The sequence below is a fragment of the Varanus komodoensis genome, unplaced genomic scaffold (assembly GCF_004798865.1).
Source record: "Varanus komodoensis strain SLA01 unplaced genomic scaffold, ASM479886v1 scaffold3, whole genome shotgun sequence".
NCBI lineage: Eukaryota > Metazoa > Chordata > Lepidosauria > Squamata > Varanidae > Varanus > Varanus komodoensis.
In genome coordinates, this window is record NW_025335761.1 from 53409240 (window position 1) to 53431103 (window position 21864).

The following is a 21864-nucleotide window of genomic DNA, read 5'->3' on the forward strand; positions in this document are numbered from 1 at the left end:
GGGTTTTCATGGCAAAGATACTGGAGTGGGTTGCCATTTCCTTCTCCAGTGGTTCACTTTTTGTCAGAGCTCTCTGTTATGACCTATCCGTCTTGGGTGGCCCTGCACGGCATTGCTTGTAGCTTCACTGAGCTACACAAGCCCCTTCGCCACGACAAGGCAGTGATCCATGAAGGAGCTTTTTAATGTACACATTTCTAAATAATATAAGCATTATTTCCAAATAAATTACACAGCAATTTTTCAGTTGATGTTTAAAGACACACATACACACACAGCCATTGTCTTTTAAGAAGAAGAGGGGAAATCAAAGTATTCAAGTATTCAATTTATTTTTGATTAATGGTTTCCACACTGACAGTTCGTGGCTGCCTTTACTTTAGAGCACCTGCAGTCTTTCGTGTGTTTCATCTGAACGTTTCATCTGAACAGCACAATGAGATCTGATATAATAGAAAGGTCATTGCCTTATTCAGCGAACAAAGTAATGAAACCACAGATGAGCAGTATGACATGGACCCTTCCAAGTGGCTTGCATAATGTTACCTAGTTCAAAGACAAATTAGCATATAAAAATAATTATACCAAAGAATGGCCATCTGTTAATTTACCTTGCATTGCATCTCATAAGTATATAGTCTGCCTGTTGCTGAACAGCAGTGCATATATTCAGATTCTGATGCCCAAAGGCAGCTCTCATTGCTGGTTAAAGTATATTGAATTTCACAAGCAAACAGATCACTTTTCCCCTTAACATTTCAGACGGGAAGACACACTCCTGCATGCATGGGACCTGTATTGCTCAGGATAGCTGAATCCTGATAGAAACAAGAACCCCAAATTACCCTTAAAACAGGTTTCCACAACCTGGAACCCTATGGATTTGATGGACTCTGATAGGGTACCCAATCCATTTGGGCTTTTGTGCATATTTGGCAGTTGGGATAACAGCACAGGGCACCACTGCCAAATGGCAGCTGTGGGAGGTGTGATTCGCAAGGTAGGAATAGCAAGAGTCCCCTCCCTGATCCTGTTTTGCTTTGTGTCTACAGCTGCATCCATTTCATTTCCAAGGAATGCTTTCAGCCCCATGGGTGGTCCAGAAGCGTTCATGGGAAATGAAGATGGCAGAGGATGGAAATCCTCACGGTGCTTGCCATCTCAGCCACAAGCAAGAAAACCAGCCCATTTCTCTAAGGGTGGGAGGGCCAGAGTACTTGGTGGCTGACAAGGAAGGTATCTGGGAGCACTGGTGGCCACAGGCACCACATTGCCTGCTGCCGGACTACACCCTTTATCATCCCCAGCCAACACTGGGACCATGTATTAGAAAAGGTAGAACATCTGTAATGGCTGTGAAAAGGCTTTGCTCCAATTCAGTAATAAACCTTCTGTAGGGGCTTTTCCGAACCTGGTACAGATGCATTAGATTACAACTCCCATCATCCGCATCCAACATACCAAACAGAATAACAAAGGATATTAACAGCGTATTCTTTGGAAATAATGCCTTCCTTCCCTTCTCAAGTGCATGCACTTTTTTTTTTTTTTTTGGCAGCTTGTTGAATTAAAGAGCATTGTTTGTCCGGGTTAGGGAGTGGAGTGATACAGGTTATCACATCCTTAACACAAATAACAAATTCTCAGTGAATGTGACCAAACAGATTATTCCACTTAGAAGCCATCTGCTTGCATGAGCTATAGCAAACAGGCCACTGTTGAGATCCATCAGTTTTCACCATGTATACGATCTTGCTTGTGTTATTTCTCACAAATAGGAAAAAAAGAAGCCAAAGTAATGGGAAGAGCTGGTCCTTTGTTACCTTAAAAATTGTAAACAAGTACCTTGCTTTTCCTTGCAGGTCTTCTAGAATCTCAGTTATCTAGGCATGATCAAATGCTGAGTGTTCACGATATCCGGTTGGCTGACATGGATCTCCGATTTCAAGTTCTGGAAACAGCGAGTTACAATGGAATACTAATCTGGAAGATCCGCGATTATAAACGTCGGAAGCAAGAGGCTGTCATGGGGAAGACTTTGTCCTTATACAGCCAACCTTTTTACACAGGATACTTTGGCTATAAGATGTGTGCCAGGGTTTACCTCAATGGAGATGGGATGGGTAAAGGGACGCACTTGTCATTATTCTTTGTCATAATGCGGGGAGAATATGATGCATTGCTTCCATGGCCATTCAAGCAGAAAGTCACCCTTATGCTGATGGATCAGGGACCTTCTCGGCGCCACTTAGGAGATGCTTTCAAACCAGACCCTAACAGCAGTAGTTTCAAGAAGCCCACTGGAGAAATGAATATTGCTTCTGGCTGTCCAGTCTTTGTTGCACAAACTGTTCTAGAAAACGGAACATATATTAAAGATGATACTATTTTTATTAAAGTCATAGTGGATACATCAGACCTACCAGACCCCTGACGTATAGCAGAGAGGCAGATTCAACAGAAGACAACTCCATTTGGGGCTCTTTTTTTATATCTGTCTTCAGTGAGAGGTCCCTAAAGCTCGGAGGGGACCACCTTGTGTTAACAGAAGGGAAAGTTTGGAGGTATAACTTACATAGGGTCCAATGCCAAACATAGCAACCCATTCAGAAATCATACCATGGTATATTTTCTAAACTAGTAGGAACACTTCACATTCTGACAAGTCACTTAATCCTCATGAGGACAAAGATTACTGTCAGAAAAGCTTTTCGTAATTTATTGATAACCTAATCAGTTGGAAAGAAGACAACAAAGTATCCTCTGCTGAATAAGACATCAGACTTTTCTTCCTTTTGAACTAGAGAACAAAAGTAAAAGTTCACATGTGGGTTAGCTAGAAACTGTCAGCATGTTACGTAAATAAAAAGAAGAAATTATGAAGTAATGTTAAAGATATTATTACTTTAAAAATCTAAGTGCAATCTTGTCTGAAATATAGTATATTGTCTATTTTTAAGGCCTCATCTGGTCTCTGTTTTAAAATAATTACTTTGTCAGAAGACCTCAACAAAATGTCTAGATCTTCTTGAAAGTGTCTAAATCAGAGTCATATTTTTGTTTAGAGTTCTATTAATTGCTACAGAAAACATTTTATTTTAAAACTGTTGATAGACTGATATTTCTTGGAAGAAAAAAAAGATCAAATGCAGGTTATCACTTGTGATATGAAAAGAAACTATTCAACTATTGCTGTTATTTCTCTTTAGAAATGTAAACCTACAATATATGTCGTAGTTAATGACACTATTTCAAAATTAAGAAAAAATAATCACTCATGGATGCTGTGCATCATTATCAGATTTATAATTTTCACCCTAAAATAGGGCATTTGTTGAACTTTGGAGTTCTAAACGGAATCCTGTATGTTTTTAAAGTTCTGCCTCATGCGCTCAGACCAAGCTCTAGAAAATATATGTGTGTGTGTATATAAAAATATATATAATCTATTTTTTGCTAAAGCATAAATGTGCAACATATTTTTGGTGTTTGAGAAGAGGTGCAGTGCTGTGTAATACATATATGGGAAACCTGCTAATTATTCCTCTACATAGAAATTATCACATCTTACAGAGGATGCTGGTTAGGAGAAAGCAGTGTCTTAATGGGAATGGTGGCTTGCATGTATTCATGTGCCTTAGCGGTGATGTGCTGCTTCCTAGCTCATAGCTTTGTATTCAGATTTTAATTTCAGATTCCTGAAATAGTCATTTTAACTGGACTTTAGGCATAATGTGCTGACTGGTCTGTAAAGCCCGCCAATATTTTTCAGCATGCAGAAATTAGAACCCAAGATGTGCGCTTCTGGTGTACCAGAGATTCCATCAACTCAGTGTCATGGAATACTACTTATTCAGGTGCTATATTTCTGTGCACAATGCTCCTATGGAGCTGGGACGTTGGACAGTGCCCCCAATTTCCAAAGCAGTAGGCAAATTGCTGCATGGTGACATGTTTTTAGGTAGCAGAGCTAACGTAATTTCAAATCGGCTCAATCCAGAACTTCAAGGGAATATATTAACTAGTACATTCATGATGGTTGTTTTCTGACACATACCCCTGCAGGAAAATCCACAGGATCTTCCTTTTTTAAACAACTACCTGAGCTTTACTAGAAAGCATTTTCCAGCCTTTGAATCATGCTGATTGCGACCCACAGAACTTACTGGCTTCTGTTTTAATAGTCCCTTGTGTGACTAGTAAGTCTAATGGCATAGCTGGACTGTACACCAACCATGTGGGTGCTGCTTTAATTGCATGGGTGCCGTGCAGCACAAGAGTGCTCCCCTAGACTTTGCTGACAAGCACATGGGAAAGGAATTTCACACCCTGTTCTCTAGCCAGTCATGTTGTGTCTGCTTAACTTTCCACTTAGGGTGTTATAGCCAGAGTTCATGTCTAGGGCTCAGTTGAATGGTCATGTCTTTTGTAGTTCAGTTCCTTGCTCTTGCCATTGTCTTTTATGGCTGTGCCTTCCCACGCAGTGCCTGCCAGAAGTATTTTTCTGTTAATAAACATACAGTGCATGCGGAGTGGTCCTCATGGGTTTTCTTCAGGCACCTGCTTGAATACTGCCTGCTTCTTGACAGCCAGATCATTCAGTAGCAACACGTCTTCCTCTTCTTGCCTTCCACCATTCAGGTACTGTATTTTCTCTTATGGTACTGAGTTGCCAACTGTGACAAACTAACTTAAGAAGGCATGTTTTAGAATTATAGCTCTGATACGAAAGGAAGACTTCCTGTCGAAGGGATACATGGTGCAGTTTTATGCAGGCTGATATAAACCCACCCCCTTCTGCTTTAGGGAAAAGAGTTAACTCGGCTTGTGACACTATTCTAATAGTCATGAATATAGGCAGCTGAGCTTTTGTATATGCATTACAGAATTTTACTGAAAACAGGATTCCCTAGTGGAAATGTCCAAAGGGCTCACCTACCCATTGCTACTGCATTATGGAAATCTTTACCAATGTGATCTTCTATGAACAGTTTATGTCCTGTTTGAATATGATGCTATTAGAGAATAATTTGTGTTATAATCCAGGACTCATGCAGGGCAGCATTCTTTTTAAAACAAACATTTTCTTTAAACCCTTGAAAATGTGAATAGGATGTTCTTTGAGATAGTCTAGAAATGGCTGATAACTTTGGCTTATAAACTCCATTGGTTACCTGATCCATTCTTAGTTGTACAGGTTCCTTACAGAAAATTAATCCAACCATTTTCCAAAGTTTAAGTATTGTGAGGCCATGCCATTATTAGGATTGGTGTACTTCACTGAAACTTACCTGTGTCTACATGTAACAAGGCCAGAATCAGCATAGAGATGAAAATGTTTTTCTGCCTGTCATTCTCATAGATGCATCCAGCTGCTGTAATTCATAGAGCAGATTCCCAGTCTCCTGCCAGTAAGACTAAGCTAATTTCTGTACATGGTTCTTTTTTGGACACATAAGGACAAAATGACTCTGGAACTACAACTGGGACTACTGAGTGAAAGGTTAGCTTGGAGCTTCCTTGGTGCTAGATTTTAGCAAAGTGGCTCTTGCTTCTCAGAATGGTTTAACCTGGGACTGTGTAAATTCAGTGCTCTTTGGCATGGGTCATCGAATGTTGTCTATAGAGGTCTAGCAAGCAAATTAAAATCGTATTCAGCAACTTTGGCAGCCTGGGCTGCCGTTCTATATGTTCTTGACCACAGCATTCTCTCTACTGAAGTTGTTGCCTCAAAGACACAGGGCTTACCAGTATATTATGGCAATTTAAAATATTATCTCCTTTTCAATAGTAACTCTCCCCAGTATATTTAGCTGGTTTATCATGCCTGATCCTAGCTTGAGGACAAAATATTTTCCTGATAATGCAGGTAAACTGAGACGTGACTCACACATATGGTCTCATTTGGTGGCAGATTTGGAAGTAATTAGCTATCTCTGACATGTGGTATGTAGCAAAATGTATGGACAGCCATCTGGGATGGTGTAAATTGGTGTCCTATGATTCTATGATACAAGCACCCTGTTCATAGGTAATTAGCATGATATCTAGACACTTTGGATTGTGGATTGGTTTGTGAGTAAAACAGCCAAAAATGAGACTGAATTTTATTCTTTAATTAAGCCACAATTCAAACAGCTGTTTTATTCAACTGCCATTTAAATTCTGCAGATGCCACCTACAAATGGGAAGAAGGTTTTCACAAAGTGTGCAGTTTTCTTTCTTTTACTTTTCCTTCATCTGGGGTCCAAAATTTCTTATTTACATTTGTAGCTCATCTCAGCTAGGTGTTGGTTTTATAGGCTTAACACATACTTTTGAGTCTGGTTGCCAAAAGCAAGCCCAAATAAATGGTCTTAGAATGCTTCCAGCAGATGTTTAGTTTTGACTGCTGCAAGATTTCAAGAGAAAGGATTCTACAGTTTAGGAAGAGACAGCCTCCAAAATCTCACTTTCTTCATGCTCATATAGTCCTAACTTATGGACTGTAAATCAAGACTGTAGTTTTGCTAGGCCTTTATTGATGATAGGAAATGATAGGCCGAGGCAGACAGTGAGATGCCTTTTATGAAAAGGCTTTGTTAATGTCTTGTTTCAAGGGAGGTGTGAGGGTGAAAAGGAAGCACAAAAGTCCAAAGGTGTTGGTAAATTCTAGTGGTTGAATTATTAATTTATCAGACAGATATTTTCTAGATTCTTTCTCGCATGATGTTCTTAACTGCTGCTGCAATTCCAATAATAACACCAGAGTTACACTGGTGTTGCTTAACCATCTAGCAATTTGGGGTTTCACTGCAAGTGCAGGTAATTCAGTGTGAATGTTCTGGTCACTACCCTTCAAACACTTTGCAAAGCACAGTTCCAACACTGCAGTTTTTTATACCCTGTGCCACTGTGCAAGCAACTTTCCCCCTTAAATTTAGCAAAGCACTTTAGTTTGCCACATCAAATAATAGTGTACTCTGTGTATCTACCCCATTTTTAAAGTCTCAAATCCAAACAGGATGAAACTGTTCCATGTGTGATCTTTCCGCTTGACCATATTTGCATTGCTTCTTTGGGGATTTCATTTTAGCTATTGTCTGCAACATAATTCTTATGTGAGATGTAGACAGCTTACATGCAGCATCGGTTTTCAGCCTTGTGCTGGAACTTTCATTGTTCTTGAGAAGAATGTAGAATGAAGGGGGAAAGCGGGTATGGCTTCACAGGACTCTTTACCTGTAGTGGGGAGATGCCCTCCAATTTTCTTACTAAAGTTATTTTGGTTTCCCTATACTTTGGAAAATGGGAGTGTAAAGATTTGGAACATGGATGTGCCTGGCCAATATTTGTGGTTTCCAAGCAGAGATGTGAATTAATGACAGCCCCTGCAAATGATTGAGATTTTGTTGCATGAAATGCTACCTGATTGGCCTACTTCCAGGAGACTTTGAATGAATTTTTAAAGCCTCACCTATTTCTTGCTCTTTTCCATCATGGTTACTACAGGAAATGTTTGCTGCACCTTGATTAACAAATGTTTTGGTAACTTCTGTGGTCTTGATGCCTTCATATGTGCAAACTATGCAAATGTATAAATAGGTGGAAAGGTTTTTAAACTACAATTTGGCAATTTAATTTCAGTTATGGTCCTGAAAGTTTCAGTGGTGCACACCTGTCCCCAGACTGCTCTTTAACATTTTTTATGGGGAGACCATAACTCTGTGGTAAAGAACATGCACTGAATGGAGTAGGCTCCACGATCAGCCTAGCATGTTCAACTAAACAGATCAGGTTGTAGAGGTTATGGAAGACCTTCACCCAAGCCCTTGGAAGGCCCGTGGACAGCCATCCAGAATAGACCCTACTGAGCTGGTTATACACACCACCTGATCTGCTATGAGGCAGACTCCTATTTTGCCAGCATGAAAATGGGAGAAAGCAGCTAAATGGCTCATGTGCACAGGTATTGCTTTCCCTTTGAAAGCATTCATGCTATATCCCAGGAAATGTGCGGGGAGGAGTCATCTGTGAACCCAGATCACAAAAGAATCCTTTCCTAAAAAGCAGGGTGCACATTCCTCCAGTGGATGATAGCCTTACTTTGCTAGAAATCATGCATTGGTGGGTAGCTTTTTCTCTTTCAAGGAACAGTAAAGAAAGTTTAAAAACAAACCTGGGTTGCTAGATTAGTCCTTTCCTGTCCATAAAATTACCTCCCTCTCCCACACAATTTGCTGTGAAGGTGAAGAGCTTATGGATTTAGAAAACTACCTTGATTGTTTTGGCGATGAATCTCAGACCATGTAAATTCAGCTTTGCCCAGTATAAAGTAGACACTTCCTGATGCTTTGAAAAACCTGTATGTGAAAAAACATGGAGTGCCATAGGCTTCATGTGTCCTTCAGGCTGCAAGTGGGAATAATGGGCAAATTAGGATGGACAGTAAATTGACAGCATATAAATGTCAATTAGCTTTCACAATTAACTGTGTTGTAGCTTTTTTCACTGTTATCAATCCAAAAATAGTTACTAAAGCCTGGGATTTCAGTGTATTTCAAATAACTACTTGGTGCTTGGTGCATCTTTCGTCTGCACTGCTTTACAAATATCAATCAAGCCTCAAAGTAAGAATTGCTTATTTATGTAGAAACTTAAATTGAATGTTACATGGAGGAAAAGTCAGTGTTGGTGCTATATAGGATACACGGACTCTTACCTCCTTGTACTATTTTCAGGCCACTGAAGCATACTTTTTGCTCTCTGTCCCATAAAGAAGAGGGAAAGGGAACCCGATTTACAGATTGTAAAGACTATAACTGACATATCATCCATCATGCTTTGGGAACATATTTGTGATGTGATAACTCACATGTCCCTGTTCTAATTTCCCTTTACTCTTCAGAGCTGATTGGATTAATGGGGAGTATGCATGCTGAATTTCCTTGTGTGCCCAGTAATAAAAATTACCAGTGTCTTGGTTTTATAAAATATTCTGATAAAGCAATTTGTTCTGTTTCTTATTTGGAAGATTAAGTTTTAAGGGCTTCATTGGATAAGGCAAAGTTTAACAAAATATTTTTAAGTGCATGATTTAATTCTGGCTCTGTCAACTTTTGCACTGTGAATATTTTAATTAACATGTTTTAAACAAAAATGTTGAGGGCTTAACTATTACTTCCTGCCTTTTAATCCAAGGGTCACTTCTAATATAATGTTTTTGCATCCGTAGCATTGCTCTTGAAATACATTCTTGAGAGAGGTGTATTTGGGCTCCATGCAGTCATTTTGTGGGAATGGGCAGCCTGTTCTGTGCATGCAAACTGCTGAATCAGGTTCAGCTTCTGCTCATAGAAAAGCTGGTTCATCCTGACAAAACATTTTCCATGTATGCACCCATGAGAATAACTTTTTGAAAACAGCCATCCCTTGGGTGTAAAATATTATTCTGGAACTGATCCCTAGTCTTTGTTGAGACCAATGGTAAGCGGAAGAAAGCTGGAGTGTATGTATGGATGCAAATGTGAGGCATCCTTTATTGTTTTGAAACAGTGATACGCCACAAATAGAATGTAGTTAATCCTAAATTATCTCTAGCATATTGGCAAGACTATGTAGCCTTTTGTCTTCCACCATGATAGTTGCAGGTCCTGATCCTAAATATTTGCTTGCAGTTATGTCATAATGTTGAGTTTAACTTGCTGAAAACAGCTGCTGGCACACCCTGTTCCAAGCACTGATTTATGGGGTGTATCAAAGCTTAGGATCGGGCAATAAGCATCTGTATTAATCCCTTAGGGTTCATATGAATACTTTAGATTTTATAGATATGCAGCTTGAATTAGAATCCCAGGTCTACAGTCCCACAATGTATCTGAAACTAAGATCTGGATTCCCCACCCCCATGCAGATTAGAGTCATCCACCCATTAATTAAGGGCCTGAATGATTTGTTTTCTCTTGAGAACAAAACTGTAATCGCAGTTCTTCAAGGACTGTGACTTCTTAACAAAAGCCAGTACTAACTGTGAGCTGCTCCATAAACTGGGTTTTTGAAATAAGCCTCCAGCCCCATGAAGGAACCCATTCCCTGCTGATAGTATTCTGAGCTTGAAATGGAGCTGTTGCTTGTGAGCAAAACATTTTCCATCTATGACCCCTTCTAATGGCAGAGAGTTACACTTTTGGTATTTGTAGAATGGGGGGAAAAGTCACGCTTCTGCTGAGGCACTTACTATCCACACAGTATTATTTTCCACGTAGATCTCTAGAATGTATATCTTCTGCATTTTGTATGAATAAAAGGCAAGATTTTTTTTTCACTGTGATCCAGTGGTTTAGGGTTATAAGGGGGATGTTGGAGCATCCCATGTTGAATGATGGATTATGAATCCATTAATCTTTAGGACAAGTAGGATAACCTTTTAACATCCATAAAATGCCATTGATTGAATGACCTGGGGAAAAAATGGGCATCGTTTTCCAAGAAGAAATATCTGCTAAAAGCATCAGTAATCATGAACTGTGTACAAATCAGTCTGTATAAAATGTGTGTGACTTCTTTTAATTCATATTCTTTGGTAAAAGGTACATTGGTTGTGTTCAGTTTTCTGATCCAGAAACAAAGACCAAAGAAGGCCAACCTCATTTGATTGTGTATATTCTGCCTGTCTTAATTATTGATAGCTATAAAGGATACAGTGCAAGTAAGTGAATTGGTAATCAATGGTTTTTGTATGTTTTTTTTTAAGGAAAGGAAACTTTAAAGTGTATAATTTATTGCTCAGCAATACCATGTTGTTAATAACAATTAGCAACGTGTTCTAATTTCCCAATAGCATTATATTATATGTTGTCTTTCAGTTTGTTGTATTGTTACTTGGTATTTATTTGTGTTTGAAGGTCTTGCTATGTCTTGTGTTTTGATGCTAATAAATGAGAAAGTGTGTAGAATGCCAAACTTTGAAATGCTGAACTGTATTAAAGGAAAAAAAATAAACCTAAGTAGGAAGTCATATTTTTTAATAAACAGAATTGTGTTTTAATTTTATCATCTGGTGTTATTCAAAGGGTTAAAAGTAACCTATTTTCAATATTCTTGGACAGCTCCTTGCTGCAAGTTCTCTTTTAATGTAGACTATGAATGCATCCCTGTGCGGACCTGTTTGCACAAAGGATTAAAATTAATAAAGTAAGTTTTTATCTAATAAACAGAAAAATGGTGGAATAGCATTTATAGTCCATATTATTTAAGAACAAATATTTAAAATACCACTCTAGTTGTTGGCCAATGTAAATGCTATGTTAGGTGCTGCCTTGGTGCAGACAGTCCAGTTCTGAACATGCCTACTCAAGGTAAGTCCTGCTGAATTTAGGAGAGACTTCAGGATTTCCGTCTGGGGCTTTAGTGTTAATTCTCAGTTACCGCAATGGGATTTATGTCTGAGTAGGCATATATAGGATTGCAATGTTAGAAAAACACTGAGTGCAGAATTGAACTGATTGTGTAGCCCATTCTTTCTAGGCCTAGGTCACTGCTGTAACTGGTCAAAATCCAAAACAAAACACCAAACTATTAGTGTTTCTGAATAAGTAGAACTACCACAGTGGGAGAGTTTAGATATAAGGCCATCTACAACATAAAAGATCTCAATGTATTGGAGATGGGCTTGCTACACTGTGTAATTCAATCAGTTGGATTTTGACAGCTTTTCATATAAACCAAACAGATGAGTCTGAAATAAAACAATGAAAAGGTTATGAAATACCCAGAGCTAGGACTTTGACTCTGTAATGATGTAGCAAATAAGTCTTTGGAAACATTTACATTTGAAAATAAGTAAAATGTTTTAAGCAAAACTCTTTTACATATTCACAGATGTAAGGGGCTATGTTAGCTTGGTGAACGAATATTGCCTAAAACAAGAAAGGTACTAGAAAGCCACTTTAAAACTGCATATAAAAATAACCTTCATACTATTTACTTAAATGTAATTGGTCAGCTATGTCAGTGATTTAAGCCTCAACCAATTTGTTCAGTAAGATGAAATTATATCCAAACTGAAGTAAAAAAATATTGCAAGAAAAATATCCTATATAGGCAAGCATAAAATGGGTTTTAATCAGAATTCACACGTTAAAATGTAAATGACAAGACAGTTGAGTTATAAAATGCTAATATGTTGTGGATCCTAGATTGTGTGAGCAGAAACACAGTGGCTGGGTTCAGACAACATGGTAATGTGTACTCAAGGACTGTGTGTTATTGAACTGTGGATTGTTGAAAAGTGAGTCATTGTGTTATCTGAACACAGCTACACTAACAGGCATGGCTTGTTACCCATGAACCATCTGTGAAAAGAACCCATGGTTTGTTGTTGAATTGGGAACTATGGAGTGTTCGCCTGTGGTTTGTTAATCTCAGCTTTTCCACTACAACCAATACTCATTTACATACCTTTACATACCAGTTTACATACCTTGGCAGCACCCTTTCCCACGCAGTGACAATTGACATCGAGGTCAACTGCAGAATCACCAAGGCAAGCTCTGCATTCGGCAGACTGCGGACCAAAGTGTGGGACCGCCGTGGAATAAGCCTTGCTACAAACCTTAAAGTCTACCGAGCAGTAGTGCTAACTACCCTGATGTATGCCAGTGAGACTTGGACAGTATACAGGAGGCACGCTAGGCAACTAAGCCACACGACTTGCCTCTGCAGACATTTGAGGATCCGGTGGCAGGACAAGGTGCCAGACACAGAGGTCCTCTGCAGAGCAGGCCTGCCATCAGTTCACACCCTGCTGGTGAAAGCCCAGACACGCTGGGCAGGCCATGTTGCGAGGATGCCAGGCCACCGCATCCCCAAACGGCTCTTCTGTGGTGAGCTGTCTCAAGGAAAGCGATCGCACAGGGGACAAAAGCGATACAAAGACACGCTGAAAGCCTCTCTCAAGTCCCTGGTTATTGACACCACCTCCTGGGAGACCCTGGCACAAGACTGATCAACATAGTGCACACTGATCCACCAAGGCTGCCAAACTTCTGAAGCCAGAAGGACAACCATAGCACAAGAGAAGCGAGCACTCCCTAAAGCCAGAGTTGCAAACGTTACAACAGTGGTGCCCACACATGTCTGCCTGACATGTGGTAGAACACTCCGTGCCTGTATTGGCCTTATCAGCCACCTGCGGACACACCGTGGACAACTCACAACCCGTTAGATGTCAAGGTCCTCATTGAAAACGATGGACGAACATCATCATCATCATATTCATCCCTTGAATAATTTCAAGAATTGAGAAGGAATTGAAGACAATTTAATCTTATGGCTCTAAAGAAAAAGATGTAGGAAAAGCCTGCTATTAATACATATTAAATATTCCAGCTAATGCCAGGCTTGTGATTTCCTATAATATCTTCAATTTGGAAGCAAAATGAAAGCACTCAAAAATTAGTGCTATCCTATTCCCCTTTAATCCACATTTTTGCATACTGAACTTGGTTTGGAGATTAGACAAATTGATGAAGAACATAGTAATCCAGTCTTGATTGCATTATTCCAGCCGTTTTCAACCTGGTGTCCTCATGCTTGTGTTTCAACCTGGTGTCCAAATGTTTTGGACTACAACTGTCAGAATGTTTGACCGCTGGCCATAGGAATCAGGCTGCTGGGAACTGAAATGAAACATCTGGAAAGTGCCAGATTGGGGAAAGTGACCTTCATATTCAGGTGAAATATGCTTCTGAATACCAGATACTGAGCAACAACAAGGGAAGGCTATTGTCCTTGTGTCCAGCTTACAGGCTTCCCAGAGACACAAGGTTGACCATTATGGCAAGTGGGATGCTAGACTAGGTAGACCTTCTGCCTGATCTAGTAGAGCTGCTCTTCAGCATCAAGGGATTGGACCATACAGGCTACTCCACGTTTTAGGCTATAATCTCAAAATCACAAGTCCCTGTAAGATGCTGCCGTTGAGTCTTGCTTAGTTTGTAGGGGAGACTGGAGGTCCAAATCTGTCATGTTAAAATTCACTGCATGTGAATAGAGATCCTACAGCACAGTGAGGTGTGACTAATGAGTTTACTGTTGCAAGTACCTTCTCAAGTAAATGGGAGGCTGCACACGTGAAACTGATACAACTACAGTATCATCATTACAATACTGACCTTCATCTCAAACATGAAATTTGCTTTGTGTTTTAATGAAGTCTCAGTGCCTGCATGAATAATCTTAAGCAGAATTTGGTAAGGAATGATTACTCAGTCTGATATCAGAAGGACATTAATGCCCTTTGCAGATAAGGTTGCAATAATTAAAATGATTTCTTATGTATACAATGCCTGCTCTCTGCATGAACAGCAGGTTGAAGAATATTATATTCCTTGAATATTATATTCCACTCCTAAAAATAGGACTGTTTCCCTCTACCCCCACCTCATTTGCTTACACGTTTTATACAATGCTTGAAACAAAAATAATACCACAAATAAAACCTTGAGGGAATTGCTGCAAAACACTTCATAGTGTATTGTAGATGAAACCAAGTTATATTTCTTGAGACAGAATTTTACTTGTTCGTTTGTATGATGGGCCAAAACCACAAACATTGCTTTAAATCCATACCTAATAGTTACATTGATTTCATGTTTAGAGTAGGCAAAGGAGCGATATGGTTCACTGCCTGACTTTTGGAACGCTAGGGTTGCAGAATCAGAACAGTAGAGTTAGAAAGGGCCAACAAGGGAGTTGGTTCATCTCCCTGCTCAAAGCAAGACTCTCAGGTAAAGCATACCTAATGGAAGCTTGTCCTGTTGGGTCTTGAATACCTCCGGTGTGGGAGAGCAAACCTTGAGGCCATTGCTCCAGTCACTGTATTGCTCTAACAGGAAGTTTTCCTGATGTTCAGTCTGAATCTGGCTTCCTGTAACTTCAGCCCATTATTTTGCACCCTGAAGTCTGGGATAATTGAGAAAAGAGCCTGGCTTCCTCCTTCCTGACAACCTTTCAAGTACTTGTAGAGTGCTATCATATCTCCCCTCCTTCTTCTCTTCTCAAGGCTAAACAAGCCCAGTTCTTTCAATCTCTTCTCATGGTGCTTTGTTTCCAGGCCCCTGATCATCTTTGTTGCCTTCATCTGAACCCCTTCCAGCTCGTCTGCATCTTTCTTACACTGTAGTGCCCCAGAACTGGACACAGTACTCAAGATGAGGTCTAACCAGTGCTGAGTAGAGGGAAACTAGTGCTTCATATGGTATGCAAGAAAAACTTCTATTTATGCATCCCAGAATAGTCATTTGCCTTTCTTGCAGCCACATCCTTTTTCCCTTTGGAAGAGAGGAACAGCATTAGTTCTTCTCCAGACATCTGGCACAGCACCCAGCCCTCCATGATTTCTCAAAGATAATCATGGTTCTGAGAGTTCTGCCAGGTCCTTTATTACTCTTGGATAACTGCAGTGTGTGCCTGTACTTCCAAATTTACCACTGTGCCATGAACATTGGGCAATGCTGAAGATAGATAAGTTTTGTTGCCACGGAAATTCTGAGAAGGAATATTCTTGAGGCAGCCCTTCTCAGCTAACCCCAGACAGGAGAGAGGACTAGCTTCTTTTAAAGGGGATGAAAGGTATTCCAAAGCATAGGTTCAGGAGCGGCCAAGCAACTCTGATCTTCCTTGGAAAGCAGAGTCAAAAGACTGAAGATTCCTCCTCTCCATAGAGGGCTCATTTTGTCAATGTGACCTGCCTTTGGGGCCACCTGGAGGAGTTAGCTCTTTCCTCTATTCTCCACTCAGCTGCTGAGAAAGAACATGAGGAAAAAAGACATCAGGGTTGATAATTTGAAGTCAATCTGTTCTGCATTGCCTTGTGACTCTTTTCCCCCAGTTGTCCTACAGCATTTCCTCTTTGAATTACTTTTGAATTCTGTACTCATTGAAACCACATAGTATCTGTTTGAGCTTTCCCTATATAGTTGTAACATTCTGCTGGCTAGTTTGTGCTTATGCATTCAACACTGAGAGAGAAAAATACTTCGTGGTGAGGTCTGAACCCACATACATGGTGCTGGGCCTCCCAAGGGCCTGGTTTGCACCTAACAACCACCCAGACTATGGGTTGTCACCAAATGGTGAGTTGCTGTTATCTGTGAATCCTGCACTGTGGTGGTTGATTAAAGACATCCTGAAAAGAGAACCCATAGTTTGTTGTTGGGTTCTGAACTCTTGAATGGTTTGTGGTGCACAGACAACAAACCACTATTCCGCAGCAACCTAAACAATCTGCACTGTTTTCTGAGAAGCAATTTTTGTTAAGGCTGTGGGAGAGACCCCCTCCTGCCTCATCTTAAGGCTGCTATTTGCATTTCAAGGGAAGTTCTTGGCAAAGCTTTCCTTGAAATGCAAATAGCAGCTTGAGAGCTGATTTTTGTTAGTTCTGCAGGAGAGAGAGAAAAGGGGGGCCAGAAAATTCCCCCCACCCAGTCCTAAGATTGCTTAGGCTTTTCTATGGTTGCTATTTACTCAGCTAAGACAAGCACATTAATTGCATTTACTCAATTAACATCATTTGGTCTTCTGATGCCCCTTGCCCTTGGAAACTGAAGAAATAGTACAGGGTAAGAAAGGCAGAATAACTTTATATAATGAGTGCCACATAGCAGCAGCCTAAGCTCACCCCTAGTTTAAGAATAACCAAATGAGATTTAAAATAGTCCAGGAGTGTTGCAGTTCATAATCTCACTCTGGTCCCCAAATAATGCGCCACTTTAATGCAGTGATTAGAGCTAAAGGAATGGGACTTCCCAAACGTTCATCATTTTGCACTCTCCAATGCCTTTACACAAAGAGGTCACAAACCAGCTGCGGAAATAGGGAAAGAAGAATGGGAAAACCAAGAGGGCACAGTACATATATCAGTTGACTTTCTCTCCCACCACTTCCATACCCTGTAACCTCCAGGGTTCTGGTGTTTTCGTAACAGTGGAGAACCTGATATTCCTCACAACTGAGCACTAAACTGACTTGCACACTAAAGATGTAGTGAGCCACCCTCCTTTTCTTCTTGATCTCCAGAAGGTAGATCTGTATGACCCAGCCTGCACTGAGATCACAATGGGTGAATAGGGGAGGTTTACACCTTCCTCCTGAGCCGGTTCCTCACCCCATCCCAAATCCACCCTCTGCACAGAAGCTAATAAAAGAGAAGATCCCTCTATTAGCATCAGTTGAGTTTTCCTTTCTTTTTTCAGTCCTTGCATGCAGTGAAGAAAATTGGGGGGGGGGGGGGGATGGGAAAGTTCACACCTCCCCTGCTTGTGCAATCTGGGTTGCAACGCTGCATGTTTACTTGCAGGCAGAAACTCAAAGTGAGAATCAGTGACATGCTTCCTATTTAATATACCACATAGTTTAACCACCAGCAGCTGGACGTGTGTGTGCTTGTGGCATCTTCCGGATTTTGTGAGCTGCCCCGAGGCTTCGGCGAATGGGGCGGCATAGAAAATTTCTAAATACATACATACATACATACATACATACATACATACATACATACTACCCTCGACTTTTGCTCAGAACTCCTAATCCTTCATGCACAGGACCCATCATCTCCTGGAGGTTCTCAGTAGAGTCTGGAGTCTCTTCAGTTTTCTCGATGCTTTTCAACAAATGGCAGTGGGGGGCTGCTGCATTCCAGAGAGCTTCATGTGCACAAGATTTGGCTGAGCTGCATTTTGGGAGGCTGTGCAAGCTTCTCGTAAGGATTAACCTGTATGGGTGGCGGCAGCAGGAGCAAATTGAGTGACGGGGGCTAGAAAATGGTGTGTGTTGGGAAGAAAGCAGCTTGTGTCACCAAGTCTAGTTCGTCGACGGCCTGAGGCACAGACCTCACCAGCAAGGTTTTTAACAGGAATTTATTGCAACAGGGCCTTTACGGGAAGAAGCCTCAAGCACTGAGGGTGCAACTTATGTGCCACTTCCTTCCTTCTGCCCCGCTTTTCCTGCCTCAGACTTCCCTCTCCCCATTTTTCATTCCTTCTCAGCAAAGCAGTTACAGGGAAAAAGTGGTGGCTCAAACTGGTTCAAGCAGAAGGATGGGGAATGGGTTCTCACACTGCTGTTAACCCTTCTCGCTCAATGGGAAAATGTTTTTCTCAGTTTCCCATAATGCTAGAACCCAGGGCTGTCATGGGATTTTGCACAAATGCATCTGTGCTAATTTTATTTATTTATTTATTTATTTATTTATTTATTTATTTATATCCTGCCTTTTTCCTCAAAGGACTCAAGGCAGCTTACATCATTCTCCTCCTCCGTCTTATCCCCACAACAACAACCCTGTGAGGTAGGTTGGGCTGAGAGTCTGTGACTGGCCCAAAGTCACCCAGTTGGCTCCATGGCCAAGTGGGGACTAGAACCCAGATCGTCTGAGTTCCAGTCCCACGCTCTTAACCACTACACCACACTGGCTCTCACAAATTTGCACTCCTGAAAATGCACAGCTGTGCGGGCAGTGTGTCTATTCAGGCAGTGGAATTCCCTTCCAATCCTTTGTTCAGCTCAAATCTTCAGCTCTATTTAACACAACACAGAAAGAATGAAGCACTAATAAATACAAGATCAATACTTAGTGGTAGAAGGTTTGAGGGATGGATGAGGTGGCTGAATGAGACGAGATGGATGGATGAGACAGCAGCTAAAAAGGGAAAGAGAAAAACCAATGCAAGGTCAGTTTTATAGCCACAGTCCAGAGCTGCTCCTCAGAACTGAATGGGGGTGGGTGGGTGAGGTGGGTTCTTCCAAACTCAGGAGGAGCTGGTACGAACTGGGGCAATCACAACCTAGGGCAATGCCCTGTTGCAACAGATCAGTTCCAACCTGGTCATCACTCCCGATCCTTTACATTGCAACCTTGAAGAAGGGATAATAAGCAATGGAAACAAGCACAGGTACAATATATTATTGCAATACTGAAGCTGGAGGTAACCCTACATATTTTGCAGGTTTTGCTGTGTATGTCCTGCAAGCTTTTTAAAGGAAAAAAGGGTCCTGCAGATGTGTTGGACTACAGCTCACGTCATCCCCAGTTTACATGGTTTGCTGTCCTCAGACTATGGGAGAGGAAAATGTTCTGTTCCAAGAAAACAGAGTATTTCCAGCAAATTTCTAAAAGAAGCCATCCCACTCCTTTCTTAATGTACAACCTGTCAAGCCGGGATGCTTCTCCCCACTTTCTTTTTATATTCTAGTTTTCGCATACTGATAAGACAGCCTCTTCTCCTGCTTTCATTTACCAACAGACATCATGTTACGTGCTCTTTTCACCTTTCTGTGTGTCACTTCCTGTTCTCTTTTGTCTTCTCTCCAAGGCAAACAAACCCCCTCATTTCAGTTTTTCATCACAGACTGATTCTGCTCCCTTAATCACTGGCTGTGAACAGCTTTTGTTAGAGATATGCCAATTGCTGGGATGTCACTGGAGAGCAAGCACAAGGGGACATAAATATAAATGAAATGACTTTAAAAAACCAGCAGCTATGCGACTCTGCAAGCCTGTGGTCATGCTTTTGCTAGATAAAGGAGGTGGAATATAGTTATACTGTGTGACACCCACAAAAGGTACTTAGTTAAGTAAACTTAGTTAAATTTACATTCCATATTCACTCAGTGGTTTTTGAAAAACAATCCATGAAAATAAAAATCTCCCCTTTGCTAGCTCAGTGTATGAGTCAAAGTCAACAGAAGAGAATCCCTGCCTGCTCAATGGGATGTGGCAGAGTTTGGCAGGGCTTTGGATGGATGGAAGCCTCTGAGATTGTTCACTCCATCAAGCTAGGAGCCTGTAGGATTGCGCTTTTACTGAAATGCAATGAAAAGCTCCCCAGGGCTTACATGAACTGAATAACCAGCAAGACAGCCTTACAATCTAAAAGACATGGCGCAAAAGGAAAGGGGGGTGAGAAGGGGAAATGGGGGTAGTGGAGATTAAGGAAGCAAATTTTGTAAAGCCACAAAGTTCTTGCAATAGCCAGCTTGAATGGAGTCAGCACAAGGAAAGGAGGAGACAAATGAAGCTGGTGTCTCAGCAGAGCGCACGGAGTGGGTCCTGCTGTACCAACACCCGCTCTGCTGCAGCCAGATGGAACGGCTGCTGATAAATGATGACGAAAAATAAACCATATGCTGACAGAATGCACTCCAGGGACTGCACCAAGTTTAAACATCTTTTTCCCTGCCCTCTAAACAGTCCTTTTTAAACTCAAAAGCTAATGTTCCTATACCAGCAGAAAGTTATCCAATAAAACACATCACTATTTCATATTTCACATTCATGGCTTTTCTTCTCAGTCAATACATAACTCTTCAGTAGAAGTTCTCTTCAGCTCCTTTTATTCTCAAAAGTGGAATTAATGACATAGTTTGTGTTGGAGTGGCAGCTGAAAGAAAAAGAGATGACTTTATTGCAGCACCAAGATGATTTCCAGCTGAAGTCATCAGAGGCCAAATGTATTAATTTCAGCTACTCTGTTATCCACGCTCAGTGCAATTCATGCTGATCAGTGCTGTAACCTCTCTTTAGCAGCATTTGCTAACCTATCTGGTTCCAGTCTGTGGTCTGTGATCAACAGTGCCTGAAGTACGTTATGCTTCCTGCTGACAGATGCAAGTTTTTGAATTGTTTTTGGATAATAGATTTCCAAACCACAAGAGTACCAACAGAAAATCATGCATCTTGTTAACAACACTGGGGTGCATATTTGAGGATCCCGTTTACAACATTAGCTTCTGAAGAAAGTAAATAGGGTTTCGACTACCCCTACAGCACCCATGAAAGAGGTTGAAAGGCATTCAGACATTGCACAGCAACCAACTGATCTTTGCCACAAGTGTAGAGGGAGCCAGCATGCACCCCTGGTCTTTGGTGTGTGTTTTTGCATTTTTAAAGATTTGTTTCTGAGATTCATGTTGCATTTTTGCTGCAGGCTTTTAAAAAGGATCATATACTAAATTTTAAATCATATTGTGTGAAGATCCTTCTGTACAAAGCAGAGTAATGGTGGAGAGCCACAGGTCACAAGCCAATCAAGGACAGTAAAGATGCAACATTTGTTATCTGGCTTAATTGAACGGTTTTCTTGAAAGAAGCCACCGATTTAGTATTTGAAATGTAGTTATGTGCCAAATGGAATGGTGAAGGTGGGCTGGGGCAGAAACATATCAGATAATAGCAGAATCAGGAGTTAGGAAGCAGAAGCCAACAGCTTGTGACAGTGATAAATATAACCAAGACGCCCCATGATTTTTAAGATGCAGCCAGCTTGATATTATTGGCTTGCTTTTTTAAAGGGCAAAATTCCATTTTGGGATCAGTATGTGTATGTCATTGTGGCTGGCCCAGATTCATTCTCCAAGTACTGGAAATGCTCACACAGTAGTCCAGGGTAACTTTCCAGGTCTTGGCCAGGTTAGAGCAGAGAAGTGGCAACTTATTTTGTGGAAACAGGAGTTCAGCGTGCAGCCACTCCAGAGACCACAAGCTGGTAGTTTTGGGGCTCGATTAGAAAAGCTTCCTCACTGTCAGAGCGATGTGATAGTGGAACCAGCTGCCTGGAGAGGTGGTGGGCCACACTAGAGACATTCAAAAAGAAGCTAGACAGCCACCTGAGTGGAATGGTGTAACATGGTGTCCTGCAACAGCAGGGGGTTGGACTCGATGGCCTTCATGACCCCTTCCAACTCAACTATTCTATGATTCTATGATTTGGTTGGATGCAGCTTGGACTTGGTGGTCCAGAGCAGCCATGGCCAGAAGTGTCATTACCTGTGTCTACAGAATGCTAAGGTAACCATGGTCCTCAACCTGCTGTTTATGCTTTCTGA

General features: G+C 41.0%; 1 protein-coding gene across 9 annotated transcripts in view; it reads left to right on the forward strand.

Annotated features, from left to right (window-relative positions):
* Positions 1–11006, forward strand: part of TRAF3 (TNF receptor associated factor 3) — a 97774-nt gene extending 86768 nt beyond the window's left edge. For all 9 annotated transcript variants that reach the window (XM_044436021.1, XM_044436019.1, XM_044436024.1 and 6 more), the window contains one exon: positions 1863–11006. In XM_044436021.1, coding sequence (XP_044291956.1) covers positions 1863–2434 — 572 coding nt within the window. In that variant the 3' untranslated portion in view covers positions 2435–11006. The remainder of the gene's footprint in view (positions 1–1862) is intronic.
* Positions 11007–21864: the final 10858 nt, after the last annotated feature.